The following is a 15,103-nucleotide window of genomic DNA, read 5'->3' as shown; positions in this document are numbered from 1 at the left end:
CTGCAGTGGCTCCGGCTACTGTGCCCGCTATTAAAGAAGATGAATATTCACTGCTCCACATGCCCATAGTCCCTCCCACCTCTCGGCACTGACTTCAGTGCATAGAGGTAGGAGGGATTATGGGCATCGGGAGCAGTGAATATTCATGTCTCTCTAACAGCGGGCACAGTAGCCGCAGCAGCCTACTCCTGTGACTCTATCGTTCGCTGCTGCTGCTCCCCCATCCCCCCCATCCACAACCACAGCAGGTACAGGTACATCTGGACTAGACAACACACCACCCATTTGCCCCCAAATTTTTGGAGTTAAAAGTGCGTCTTATAGTCCGAAAAATACAGTAATTATGTTCTGGATGTTTATGGACATTCATTTAATTGTAGATACGAATGTACATATTTCATTAACTGGTGAAGACCTCTTCTATTATTTCTAATAATTTTGTTCTTGTTTTCTTTTTTTTTTTCTTTCCAGGTGAAGCAGATTGTTGCAGATCCAGTTTTGAGCTCATTAGATTGTCTCATCACTGAAGCTACCGAGGTAATGTTACTAATTATGGGAATTACTGATTACTATCTACTATATAATTGTCTAAGGGTCAATTCCGTCTGTCTGTCCTTCCTTCTGTCTTTCTTTCTGTCACGGATATTCATTGGTCGCGGCCTCTGTCTGTCATGGAATCCAAGTCGCTGATTGGTTGTGGCAAAACGCCCACGACCATTTCCACGACCAATCAGCGTTGTGCACAGTCCGGGAGAAAATGGCCGCTCCTTACTCCCCGCACTCAGTGCCCGACGCCCGCATACACCCCTCCAGTCACCGCTAACACAGGGATTAATGCCGGCGGTAACGGACCGCGTTATGCCGCGGGTAACGCACTCCGTTACCGCCGCTATTAACCCTGTGTGACCAAGTTTTTACTATTGATGCAGCCTATTCAGCGTCAATAGTAAAAACATCTAATGTTAAAAATAATAAAAAAAATAAAAAATCATTATATACTCACCTTCCGCCGCCTTTCCCGCTCCTCACGATGCTCCGGCCGGTCCATGCAAGCGGCACGTTCCGGTGGCAAGGATGGTCTGGGAGAAGGACCTGCCATGACGTCACGGTCATGTGACCGCGACGTCATCACAAGTCCTGCGCGAGAAGGACCTGCCGTGACGTCACGGTCATGTGACCGCGACACGGTCATGTGACCGCGACGTCATCACAGGTCCTGCGCGAGAGGGACCTGCCATGACGTCGCGGCACGTGACCGCGACGTCATCACACCCTGGGACCGTAAGCTGCCGCCTGCACCCCACACAGGCGATAGAACTACAACCTGTGACATACGTGGCTGGGCAATATACTACGTAGCTGGGCAATTTACTACGTGACTGCCCAATATACTACGTGGCTGGGCAATATACTACGTGGCTCTGTGCTTTATACTACGTCACTGGGCAATATACTACGTCACTGGGCAATATACAACGTCGCTGGGCCATATACTACGTGGCTGTGCTATATACTACGTCACTGGGCAATATACTACGTCACTGGGCAATATACTACGTGGCGGGTCAATATACTACGTCACTGGGCAATATACTACGTGGACATACATATTCTAGAATACCCGATGCGTTAGAATCGGGCCACCATCTAGTATATTAAAATCTTCTCTATATATACATCCTAAACAGCTCTGTATACAATATTTGCAGGATAACTGATGAAAATTTTCTCTTAATAAAATAATGGGTAGCAGGTAAAATATATTACTCTGTCGCCTCATTGGGGGACACAGGACCATGGGGTGTTATGCTGCTGTCCACTAGGAGGCGACGCTATGCATAATCTGAAAAAGATTAACCGTGGCTCCTCCTCTGCAGTATACACCCCTGGACGGCGTCAGCCTTCTCCAGTTTTTGCTTAGTGTCGCATAGGAGGCACACCTAAGATTTTTTACTCCCGTTTTTTTTTTTTTCCGACGGATTACAGATGAAGAAAAGTGGGTCTCCTGTGAGACTCCCAGCATGGCTCCTTCCTCGGCCCCCTATTACGGGGTGCCCGGTTGAAGTAGAGATGGCAATTCCCCATGCCGCTCCTTCCCCAGTCCCTCGGGTGCTGGTTCGAAGTCGAGACTCCCCCTCCTTCCCCAATTCCTTTTGGTTTCTGAGTTGAGGTCGAGGCGAGGATAAAGGCCCCTGAAGGTGACAACCGCATCCTTCCTAATCTCCCTCTGGGGGTATTAGGTTGAGACGCCTCAGGTAGGGCCTGTACAGGCAGCATTCTACAGCTCCCAGCAATGGGCCAGCACACTGCGCCTGCATCCAGGGACCCCAGCCCAGCTGCGGGCTCCTGTCGGGGCCGGGGGGAGTGCAGGCAGGCATGGCACATACAGACACAGGGCTCCCTGCGCCCCTGTCTCTGCGGCAGCACCAGCTCTATACTGCCTCAGGGGGACCCCTCACAGGGCCCCCCTCCCGCTTACAGCCCCACCGCTATCCTGCCTTTAAATCCGGGGGGGGTCCGGTTCAGATCCGACCCCCCCCCCCCCCGGACTTCCGCGCCGGCCTGGAGCCTTACTGGGTATCAGGCAAATAATTTAGGCCCCGGCTTCGGCCTAGCTGTAGCCGCCGCCTCCTCTCCGCCCCCCGGCTCGGCTGACAAATATGACACTCTACAGTGTGATAAAGGGGGTGGATCGAGACAGAAAGGGCGCGTTTTTACACAGCTTTGCCCCCTTTTTCTCAGCTCTCCGCCCCCTTCTCCCCCTGCCTCTTCTCCTCGGCGGCCATTTCTACTGCAGCAAGGATTGACCCTGCATCTCCCGGTCAGCAGGACCAGGCCAGCCAGTCTCCGGGAGGCACATAGACTGTGGTTCTTCGGCGCTGGACCTAGGGGCATACTGGTGGGGTAAGATCACAGCTGGGTTGTTTTACTCGGCTGTGAATCCATATTACCTATAAGGCTCCCCTATAGGTTTCTCTACCCCTGTAAGGTCCTTTGCATAGCAGCCCTTCTGCACTCTGTGCACTATGCCGGGCTCAAGGTCCAAGAGAACCAGGCAGGACTGCTATTATGCATTCTGTACAGCCTGCTGGACCGCTCTCCCCAGTGGCAGCCTGTAACGTGCTGCCAGAACTGCATCCAGACTACTGTGTCAGAGCCCCAAGAAGCCCCTGCCAATGCCTCGGTGTCTAATGCCATGCCGGAATGGGTCACTCAGAGGTCGCAATCTATGACGCAGTCTATAGATAACCAAACCTCCACATTGCTTCAGGCTCTGCAGAGTCATGCCTCGGCTATGACCGCTACCCAGCAAAGGGAGAGCTTGACTCAGGAACAGAACGACCTGGCACATCCACGTCTAGGTCAGGACGCAAGCGGACCCATAGGTCAAGTCCATCTGCATCATCCCATAGCACACGGTCATCCCCTTCTAGGGAGAGACACTGTAGTTCCAAGTCATCTAGACCGTCCCCTTCCAGGGGCAGACAATGCAGATCTCCGCAGTCCCTGACCAGAGAAGGCCTCCTCCCCAGCTCACCCAGCAGGGGACGCCTCAGTGATACACAGGATTCGGAAGGCATCTGTGACTCCGACTCAGACAGGGAAACGGAGGGGTCCCTGATCCCAATCCCCCCTAGCAATACAGCGCTAGTCGAGGACATAATCTCTTCCATCCATCGGGTGCTGGACATTTCTAATTGCCACCAGAGGATTTCCTTTGAAGGACCTCTGAAGCCGCCTAAGGTTTTCTCTAACCACCCAGAGTTTAAAGCGATCCTTATAGAGCAGCTTTCACAACCTGAGAAAAAATTCACTAATCGCAAATATCTGGAGGCAAGGTACCCTTTCCCACAGAAGGACACCAAGGAATGGACAGATCCACCCGAAGTGGACCCCCCAGTCTCTAGACTAGCAGCACAGACTCTCCTTTCACTGCCAGATAGCTCAACCCTCAAGGACGCAGCAGACCGGCAGTTAGAACGCATGGCTCGTTCAATTTTCGAGGCGGCAGGGGGCTCCCTGGCTCCCGCGTCCACTTCAGTTTTGGCTGCCAAGGCCATACTGGCTTGGGCCAAAAATTTACAAGCTGGCCTCCAAGCATCTGCTCCTGAGCTGTCGGACCAAGCGGTTCAAATAGCAGTTGTAACAGATTACATGCTTCATGCAGCTCTGTATTCAGCAAGGGGCGTAGCGGGGATAGCATCAAACGCCATCACGATTCGGCGTATCCTCTGGCTGTGGAATGGAAAGCGGACGCAGCCTCAAAGAAGTCCCTCACGCACCTCCCGTATCTCAGTGGGTGACCTTTCGGTGAAAAGTTGGACACAATGATATCCAACGCCACCGGGGGGGAAGAGTACCTCTCTCCCTCAACTGAAACCTATATGCACTTACAAGAAGTGTAACAAAACCGATTCCGATCCTTTCGGAATTCCTCGGGCTGGTCCGTTTCGCGTCCAGGACAAAATCGTAACCGTTCCCCACACAGGGACAACTCATGGTCGATGCAAAGGTCGGACAAGACCTGGCAGTTAAAAGCAGGCCAGTCAAAGCCCAAAGGAGGTAAACCTCAGATTTTTTTCTCCTCATGAGTCACGGACCCTGGAAGACATCCCACCCGTAGGCGGCCGACTTTGCTCTTCCAGCAAGTCTGGATGCCTACTACAGAAGACAGGTGGGTCAGGGAACTAGTGTCTTCCGGATACAAGATAGTGTTCAACCTCCAACCCACCGAACCGAGTCTTCCTCTCTGTTCCCCCAAAACCGCCAGCCAAGGCTCGTGCCTTCCACCGAGCGGTTCCCTCGCTTCTTCAAGCAGGAGTCATAGTACCGGTTCCCACGGCCGGGCGCTTCCGAGGGTTCAACTTCAATCTTTTCATATTCCCCAACAAAGGAGGCAGTGTACGGCCCATACTGGACCTAAAACAACTCAACAAATATGTACGGGTTCGTCACTTCAGCTGGAGTCCCCTTCGGTCCATCATTGCGTCCATGGAGAAGGGAGAATATCTCGCCTTCATAGAAATACAAGACGCATACCTTCATATACCGATTGCACCTGCTCGTCAGTGTTCTCAGGTTCGCAATCGAACAGGACCACTACTAGTTCGTGGCTCTTCCGTTCGGACTCGCCACGGCTCCCAGAGTGTTTACCAAGGTCATGGCAGCCACTATGGGCGTCCTGCACTCCACAGGCATAGTAGTAGTTCCATACCTGGACGATCTACTCATCAACGCTCCTACCTTCAAGGACTGCGAGCTCAGCTTCTCAATCACAATCGACACTGAGTCGCATGGGCTGATTAGTCAACCTACAAAGGTCATCACCAACCCTGAGTCTGTCTCTGACCTTCCTGGGAATGCTATACAACACCTCCAGGGGTCTAGTGCTCTTTCCCAGACACAAGGCACTGGCTCTCCGCCTAGGAGTTCGCATCCTCTTCCGCAAACCCCCTCGATCTCTCCGGTTTGCCATGAGTCCTCAGCAGGATGGGGGCAGCAATAGAAGCGGTCCCAATTTGGCCCAGTTTCACCTCAGGCCTCTCCAACTAGCCATTCTCATGTCCTGGGACAGGAATCCCTTTCTCTCTCGACAGGGAGTTCCGGCTAACGTCGTCAACCAAGAGGTCCCTGCACTGGTGGCTCAGCCAACCTCGCTAGCAAAGGGGAAATCCTTTCTCACAAGTCAGTGGAAGGTTCTGACCACCGATGCGAGCCTGACGGGTTGGGGTGCAGTGCACCTACACCACAGGGCAACAGGGCAAGTGGTCCCCAGTGGAAGCGACCATGCCCATCAACATCCTGGGAATTCGTGCCATCCTCCTGGCATTGAGGGCCTTCCATCACTTACTGGCAGCCTCTCACATCAGAATACAATCGGACAATGCCACTACTGTGGCTTATGTGAATCACCAAGGGGGGACCCGCAGTACCCAGGCGATGCGAGAAGTGTCACACATCCTCCACTGGGTGGAGGACACAGGCTCGGTTCTCTCGGCGGTCCACATTCCGGGTGTGGACAACTGGGAAGCAGACTTCCTCAGACGACAAGGAATAGATTCGGGAGAGTGGTCTCTCCATCCCAAAATTTTTCATCAGATCTGCCATCGCTGGGGGACCCCAGATGTGGACCTAATGGCATCCCACTTCAGTGCCAAGGTCTCCAACTTCATGGCCAGAACACACGATCCGCGGTCGCTCAGAGCAGACGCTCTGGTCCAGGACTGGACCCAGTTCCAGCCTCTGTACATTTTTTTTCCACCTCTCCCCCTGTTATCCAGAGTGGTGAGGAAGATCAAGCAATATGGAGTTCCAACCATCTTAATCGCACCGGTCTGGCCCAGACGTACATGGTACGCCGACGTCGTACAACTTTCAGCAGACGCCCCCTGGCGCCTCCCCGACCGCCCGGATCTTCTATCACAAGGCCCGTTCTACCACCAGAACTCGGGGGCTCTCAATTTGACGGCATGGCCCTTGAAACCTGGGTTCTAACCCAGGCAGGGCTCTCGACGGACGTCATTAGGACCATGGTCAGGGCACGGAAGCCAGCCTCTGCCAAGATCTATGACCGTACCTGGAAAGTTCTCTTTACCTGGTGCAAATCTCGCGGCCAGACCCCATTCCCTTCTTCCCTCCCCGAACTACCTGTTTTTTTCTCCAGTCGGGTCTGGAGTCCAGGCTGTCCCTGGGCTCGCCTAAGAGCCAGGTGTCAGCCCTCTCGGTGCTTTTTTTCAAAGGTGCATTGCTACCAAGCTGCGAGTAAGGACTTTTCTTCAGGGGGTTTCCCGATTGGTTCCCCCCTACAGACGACCACTAGAAACGTGGGACCTCAACCTGGTCCTGACAGCATTGCAGGAACCACCCTTCGAACCCCTTAAGGAGGTCCCGCTCTGCCTTTTCTCCCAGAAGGTGTTTTTTTTCCTGGTGGCAATCACCTCGCTACGCAGGGTGTCTGAACTGACAGCACTCTCCTGCAAACGGCCCTTCCTGGTTTTTCACCAGGACAAGGTAGTTCTCCGTACAGTCCCATCCTTCCTTCCGAAGGTTGTGTCCAACTTCCACCTCAATGAGGAAATTTCTCTGCCTTCCCTTTGTCCGGTCCCGGTTCATAGAGTGGAGAAGACCTTGTCAGGGCATTGCGTATATATGTGTCTAGGACTGCGTCCTTCCGGAGGTCTGATCCCTTTTCCTTCTTCCGGAAGGCGGCCGCAAGGGTCTCCCAGCTTCCAAAGCTACCCTTGCCAGGAAGATCACATCCACCATACAAGAGGCCTACCGCCTTAAGAATTCTCCTCTTCCAGTCGGTATTACGGCACACTCTACACGGGCGGTAGGGGCCTCCTGGGCCATTCGGCTCCAGGCTTCGGCACAACAAGTGTGTAAGACGGCCACTTGGACTAGCCCACACTCCTTTACTTAACACTACAGGGTTCATACTCAGTCCTCAGCGGAAGCGAGCCTGGGTAGATGTGTTCTGCAGGCGGCGGTGTCCTAAGTATAGGGGCCTGTCTGCACAATATTCGTCCATTGCTTCCCACCCAGGGACTGCTTTAGGACGTCCCATGGTCCTGTGTCCCCCAATGAGGCGACAGAGTAAAGGAGATTTTTGTGTACTCACCATAAAATCTCTTTCTCTTAGCCTCTAATTGGGGGACACAGCTCCCACCCTGTTGCCCTTTTCGGGCCGTTGTTACTGTTGAGTTCTCATATTGTTCTTTGAGCTCGTACATAGTGGCCTTCTTATAGGCATGTCTATGTCATCCATGTTACATTCCTCTTACTGCTTTTGCAAAAAACTGGAGAAAGCTGACGCCGTCCAGGGGTGTATACTGCAGAGGAGGAGCCACGGTTAATCTTTTTCTGATTATGCATAGTGTCGCCTCCTAGTGGACAGCAGCATAACACCCCATGGTCCTGTGTCCCCCAATTAGAGGCTAGGAGAAAGAGATTTTACGGTGAGTACACAAAAATCTCCTTTTTCAAGGCTTAAAGGACTTGTATATTTTGAAAAGGCCATTCTCATGTTGTAAAACCAACAGTTAACATTGTAGTCCTGGCTTTATGAAGCTTTCATTGTGGATAAGCTAGGAAATGTTTGTGGTGCTAAGTTTGTTACCAACAGATATTTTTAGTTACTTTTATTATATGATAGAAACTAATTTTAATTGTTTTTTTTACTGGTTTTAGGTTAATCCCAGCGCTGATCTTTTTTATAAAACCTTCAGCGATCCTCTCTACGTAGCGATGTTTAAGATGCTCAGAGATACACTGTATAATATGAAAGGTAGGTGTCAATGTAAAAATATCCTTCTGGTTTGCTTAAATACTGTTCTTAGTGAAAATGATGTTAATGTTCCCCCTTGTCCAAGAATACTCAGGACAGAGTACTCGCATCTTGTATCACTAATGCTTTATTGCTCCTCTTTTTTTTTTTTTTTTGCTTAGACCTAGGAGAAATGACATGACTTCTACATCCAGTTGCCATATTCACTGGCCTTACCACTGGGCAATTGGCTGTCAAAGTCACGTTATTGGCGCACATGATCAGGGATTAACTACCTTACTACTTTGTTTCTAGAAAGTATGTAATAGTTTAGTGTCAGCTGTTTTAGTTATATTTATTTTATCATGATTGGAGCTTTATTTTCTTTTAAATGTCTTCACTTTCATACTTGTACATTTCGATACAGTTAATTAATAATGTAATTGATTTCTGCCTCTACCACTAGGGGAAAAATACTGCATATTGATTTATGTAGCTCCCGTGAATGGGGTAATTTGGAGGCTATGTTAACATCTGCATAAGAATCTCTGTCATAAATGATGGGAGGAATGGCATACCATACAGCACTATTCCTTCTATCTCTTTGCTTTGAGAAACATCACAACAAAATTTAACAGACCCCATTACAAGTAAATGGTTTACATCCAGCTTTGTTGGCTTCCATTGCTGAACAAATCTGGCATTCCATAATTCTCATATTTTTGGCTGCTACGGCCGACACTGTTTTGGTTAACAATGCAGTCAGTGATGCGAGTACAAGGACCATTAATCTACGTCAGTTAGTTAAGTTTACTCACCAACAACAGATGCCGAAGAAGAGGACGGTGAACTATTCTTCAATCAAGTTCAAGAGGAAATCGACAAGATGCCAAACAAGACTTGCTCATTATCAACGGAGACTTAAATATCAACATGGGCCACAGAAAACACAGAACCGTTTTTTGAAACTTTGGACTTGGTGAACGAGATGAGGCTGGTGGAAGATTCATTGACTTTTGTAAGACAAATCAATGGTTCATCATGAACACCTTCTTCCAAAATCACATATGGAGACTCTACACATGGTCATCACTGAATTGGACCTATAAAAATAAAATCAGATTGACTATATGTGTTCATTACCCTGAAATCAAGGCCAGGAGCTGACTGTGGATCTGATCGTGAACTTTTGACAGCAAAGATTATAGTCAAGCTACGCAAACTGACTAGACAGCAGGCCCTTTCCTATTTTGATTTGACCAACTTATCTGAAGTTTTTTTGGAATGGTCTGCACAACTGATTCATCACAGCCTGATGAATTATGGACACATATAAAAACCCATTATTATTAATGAAGAAGCCATGTAGACAATGAGTAAGAGGCAAGAAGAGACCCCTCCTTCCCGGTTCCATGGGTAATAGAAGAGACCCTAAAGATCATAGAAGAAAGACGAATGGCAAAAAGGTAACAAGTTGAATGCAGACAACATCAGTAAAAGACTGAAGAGTGCCATTCGAGCTAACAAAGAACTTTATTACCAAAAGATAAGTACAGAGATAGAAAGAGAACATCCAAGGGGCAAGATAAAAAAATAGCCTTTCTAAAGAACAAAGTGATATGACAAAATTTCAACCAAGAGTGGGCATGATGAGAAACGAGAACAAACTAACTGAGCCAGAACAAATTGAGGAATGATGGAAAGAGTACACGGAGCACCACTACAAGTTTTAACTTAGTGATAAGGGAAGAAACTGAGTATTTAAATGATAGAGAGCCGAACATCCTGAAAGATGAAGTCGTTGCTGCCATAAAGCTTTTGTCAAACAACAAATCGCCTGGATGTGACAATATTCCAATAGAGGTAATAAAGTCTTCTGAAGAAGAACTGAAGTAGAAGTTGATGTCATCACATGCCTTTGTCAACACGTATGGACAACTGGTAAATACTCAAGGACTTGGTAAGATCCGTGTTTATTCCTATAGTGAAAACTATTGGATTATTGCTCTTATACCTCATGCCAGCAAAATACTACTGAAGATCCTGCAAAGACGGATACAGCCTTACTTTGACAAAGAGATGCCAGACGAACAAGCAGGATTCAGAAAAGGCAGAGAAACAAGAGATGTTTGATGAATAAAGGAAAAGGCCAAAGAATACAAGATCTATTTTTGCTTCATCTACTAAAGCAAAGCCCTTGACTGAGAGATACGTGTCACTGCGCATAATGGCGTCAGTGATTGTAAAACCAGACTAGTTTCCTCCAGCACACTACGAGTTGAGAGGATTAAATGAGAGGTATGTTATGGGCTGCTTTAAGTGGACCTCCATAGAGTGGGTGCGAGGGGGTCCACAGTATCTCCACCTGCAGAGTCCTGACAGGACCGGTGTGATGTCAGGATCATGTGATCAGTCAAATGATGGAGGAGTCACAAGGTCTGGTCTTTAAATAGCTGAAGGCCGGAGCTTGAAGTATTCAGTGTGGGCCTGGAGAATGAGCACTCCAGGAAAGTGTTGCTTGGACTGGTGAACCTGAACAGTGTGTTTTCTGCCAGCAGTGAGCGGAAGGAACCCCGCTCACAGACGGACTGTGTTTGTTCTGCCACCATTCTGTTTTTTTCTCCTGTTTTGCTCAGAGGGCTGTGTTTTCTTTACTAAACCTTGGTTTATTCTGCATACAATAAACCAAAGGAAATTCTTAAAGCTGCAGTGTCCCCATGTCTACCTCCGTTTGCAGCTGAGTGAGCCGCTGTACCACTATATATAGATAGATAGATATATTGTGAGGCAGTGACCAGTGTCACAGGTAGGGGTCACTGTATATTCTCCCCAGGATGCGCAAGGAGGCGTATTGAGGCCATGGGGGTGCATTGCAGTCACTGGCGTAGCTGTGATTGCAATTGTCAGGCAGTGACCGGTGTCACAGGTAGGAGTCGCTGTGTGTTCTCCCCAGGATATACACGGAGGTGTATGGAGGCCATGAGAGTGGACTGCAGGCACAGGCGTAGCTGTGATTGCAATGCAGACTAAAAAATAAAGTGTTAGTCTTGGGTATGTTAGTGTCCAAGGCAGAGTTGGGAAAACCTGCTCTGGGGTTTTTGTATTTTGAAACAGACTGCAGAATGGTAGTCGTGCAGTCCGTTTCATTCCAGGCCCAGGTTTTCCATGTGGCTTAAGAACATAGCATAAGCAGGAATGAAAACATAACTTTTAATGTATAACCAAATAAAGCAATATATTAAATAAACTGTCACCCCCCCAAAAAAACAAGGCAACCTTTATGACATCGTCGCCATGGCAACCATTATGACATATACGACGATACTGTGCCCGACGCTGATTGGTCGAGGCCCAGGTGGCCTCGACCAATCAGAGACGCGGGATTTCCAGGACAGACAGAAAAACCCTTAGACAATTATATATATAGATTTTTGTGCAGATGCTGGCAGTGGTCCAGTGTCCTATCACTCAACCCAAGGTACCTGATTAAATGGAGATAATGCCTATAGAGGAAGCCTTTATCAAATGCCAATACAGATAAACAGATAATCTTGGTTGCATTAAGGCCCCGTCTCACATAGCGAGATCGCTAGCGAGATCGCTGCTGAGTCACAAGTTTTGTGACGCAACAGCGACCTCAGTAGCGATCTCGCTATGTGTGACATGTACCAGCGACCAGGCCCCTGCTGCGAGATCGCTGGTCGTGTCAGAATGGCCTGGACCGTTTTTTGGTCGTTGAGGTCCCGCTGACATCGCTGAATCGGTGTGTGTGACACCGATCCAGTGATGTCTTCACTGGTAACCAGGGTAAACATCGGGTTACTAAGCGCAGGGCTGCGCTTAGTAACCTGATGTTTACCCTGGTTACCAGCGTAAAAGTAAAAAAAAAACAAACAGTGCATGCTTACCTTCCGCTGTCTGTCCCCCGGCGTTCTGCTTCTCTGCACTGTGAGCGCCGGCCAGCCGGAAAACACAGCACAGCGGTGACGTCACCGCTGTGCTTTCCGGCCGCTGTGCTTACACAGTGCAGAGAAGCAGAACGCCGGGGGACAGACAGCGGAAAGTAAGCATGCACTGTTTGTTTTTTTTTACTTTTACGCTGGTAACCAGGGTAAACATCGGGTTACTAAGCGCGGCCCTGCGCTTAGTAACCCGATGTTTACCCTGGTTACCCGGGACCTCGGCATCGTTGGTCGCTGGAGAGCTGTCTGTGTGACAGCTCCCCAGCGACCACACAGCGACAAAACAGCGACGCTGCAGCGATCGGCATCTGTTATGGTTCTCAATGGCAAGAGAACATAGCCCAGCAAACATACGAACTAGCTCTTGGAAGGATGGAAACTAAACTGACCATGAACTAAACCTGCCGCACAACTAACAGTAGCCGGGTAGCGTAGCCTGCGTTTTATCCCTAGACGCCCAGCGCCGGCCGGAGGACTAACTAATCCTGGCAGAGGAAAATATAGTCCTGGCTCACCTCTAGAGAAATTTCCCCGAAAGGCAGACAGAGGCCCCCACAAATATTGGCGGTGATTTTAGATGAAATGACAAACGTAGTATGAAAATAGGTTTAGCAAAATTGAGGTCCGCTTACTAGATAGCAGGAAGACAGAAAGGGCACTTTCATGGTCAGCTGAAAACCCTATCAAAATACCATCCGGAAATTACTTTAAGACTCTAGTATTAACTCATAACATCAGAGTGGCAATTTCAGATCACAAGAGCTTTCCAGACACAGAAACGAAACTACAGCTGTGAACTGGAACAAAATGCAAAAACAAACAAGGACTAAGTCCAACTTAGCTGGGAGTTGTCTAGCAGCAGGAACATGCACAGAAAGGCTTCTGATTACAATGTTGACCGGCAAGGAAGTGACAGAGGAGCAAGGCTAAATAGCGACTCCCACATCCTGATGGAAACAGGTGAACAGAGAGGATGATGCACACCAGTTCAATTCCACCAGTGGCCACCGGGGGAGCCCAAAATCCAATTTCACAACAGTACCCCCCCCTCAAGGAGGGGGCACCGAACCCTCACCAGAACCACCAGGGCGATCAGGATGAGCCCTATGAAAGGCACGGACCAAATCGGAGGCATGAACATCAGAGGCAGTCACCCAAGAATTATCCTCCTGACCGTATCCCTTCCATTTGACCAGATACTGGAGTTTCCGTCTGGAAACACGGGAGTCCAAGATTTTTTCCACAACGTACTCCAACTCGCCCTCAACCAACACCGGAGCAGGAGGCTCAACGGAAGGCACAACCGGTACCTCATACCTGCGCAATAATGACCGATGAAAAACATTATGAATAGAAAAAGATGCAGGGAGGTCCAAACGGAAGGACACAGGGTTAAGAATCTCCAATATCTTGTACGGGCCGATGAACCGAGGCTTAAACTTGGGGGAAGAAACCCTCATAGGGACAAAACGAGAAGACAACCACACCAAGTCCCCAACACAAAGCCGAGGACCAACCCGACGCCGGCGGTTGGCAAAAAGCTGAGTCTTCTCCTGGGACAACTTCAAATTGTCCACTACCTGCCCCCAAATCTGATGCAACCTCTCCACCACAGCATCCACTCCAGGACAATCCGAAGATTCCACCTGACCAGAAGAAAATCGAGGATGAAACCCCGAATTACAGAAAAAGGGAGACACCAAGGTGGCAGAACTGGCCCGATTATTGAGGGCAAACTCCGCTAAAGGCAAAAAAGCAACCCAATCATCCTGATCTGCAGACACAAAACACCTCAAATATGTCTCCAAGGTCTGATTCGTCCGCTCGGTCTGGCCATTAGTCTGAGGATGGAAAGCAGACGAGAAAGACAAATCTATGCCCATCCTAGCACAGAATGCTCGCCAAAATCTAGACACGAATTGGGTACCTCTGTCAGAAACGATATTCTCCGGAATACCATGCAAACGGACCACATTTTGAAAAAACAGAGGAACCAACTTGGAAGAAGAAGGCAACTTAGGCAGGGGAACCAAATGGACCATCTTAGAGAAACGATCACACACCACCCAGATGACAGACATCTTCTGAGAAACAGGAAGATCCGAAATAAAATCCATCGAGATGTGCGTCCAGGGCCTCTTCGGGATAGGCAAGGGCAACAACAATCCACTAGCCCGAGAACAACAAGGCTTGGCCCGAGCACAAACGTCACAAGACTGCACGAAGCCTCGCACATCTCGAGACAGGGAAGGCCACCAGAAGGACCTTGCCACCAAATCCCTGGTACCAAAGATTCCAGGATGACCTGCCAACGCAGAAGAATGAACCTCAGAAATGACTTTACTGGTCCAATCATCAGGAACAAACAGTCTACCAGGTGGGCAACGATCAGGTCTATCCGCCTGAAACTCCTGCAAGGCCCGCCGCAGGTCTGGAGAAACGGCAGACAATATCACTCCATCCTTAAGGATACCTGTAGGTTCAGAATTACCAGGGGAGTCAGGCTCAAAACTCCTAGAAAGGGCATCCGCCTTAACATTCTTAGAACCCGGCAGGTAGGACACCACAAAATTAAACCGAGAGAAAAACAACGACCAGCGCGCCTGTCTAGGATTCAGGCGTCTGGCGGACTCAAGATAAATTAGATTTTTGTGGTCAGTCAATACCACCACCTGATGTCTAGCCCCCTCAAGCCAATGACGCCACTCCTCAAAAGCCCACTTCATGGCCAAAAGCTCCCGATTCCCAACATCATAATTCCGCTCGGCGGGCGAAAATTTACGCGAGAAAAAAGCACAAGGTCTCATCACGGATCAATCGGAACTTCTCTGCGACAAAACCGCCCCAGCTCCGATTTCAGAAGCGTCGACCTCAA

The 15,103-nt window shown here is 49.2% G+C and overlaps 1 protein-coding gene across 4 annotated transcripts in view; it reads left to right on the top strand.

Moving 5' to 3' along the window:
* The window catches only part of PI4KA (phosphatidylinositol 4-kinase alpha), a 149,392-nt gene that overhangs the window by 33,597 nt on the left and 100,692 nt on the right, over nucleotides 1-15,103 (top strand). For all 4 annotated transcript variants that reach the window (XM_077293431.1, XM_077293429.1, XM_077293430.1 and 1 more), the window contains exons 9-10: nucleotides 472-537; nucleotides 8,191-8,287. In XM_077293431.1, coding sequence (XP_077149546.1) covers nucleotides 472-537; nucleotides 8,191-8,287 — 163 coding nt within the window. The remainder of the gene's footprint in view (nucleotides 1-471; nucleotides 538-8,190; nucleotides 8,288-15,103) is intronic.

This window comes from Ranitomeya variabilis, chromosome 1, assembly GCF_051348905.1.
Source record: "Ranitomeya variabilis isolate aRanVar5 chromosome 1, aRanVar5.hap1, whole genome shotgun sequence".
In the NCBI taxonomy this organism is placed as follows: Eukaryota; Metazoa; Chordata; class Amphibia; order Anura; family Dendrobatidae; genus Ranitomeya; species Ranitomeya variabilis.
The sequence above is the reverse complement of the archived record's forward strand: the minus strand, read 5'-3'. Positions and strand labels throughout refer to the sequence as shown.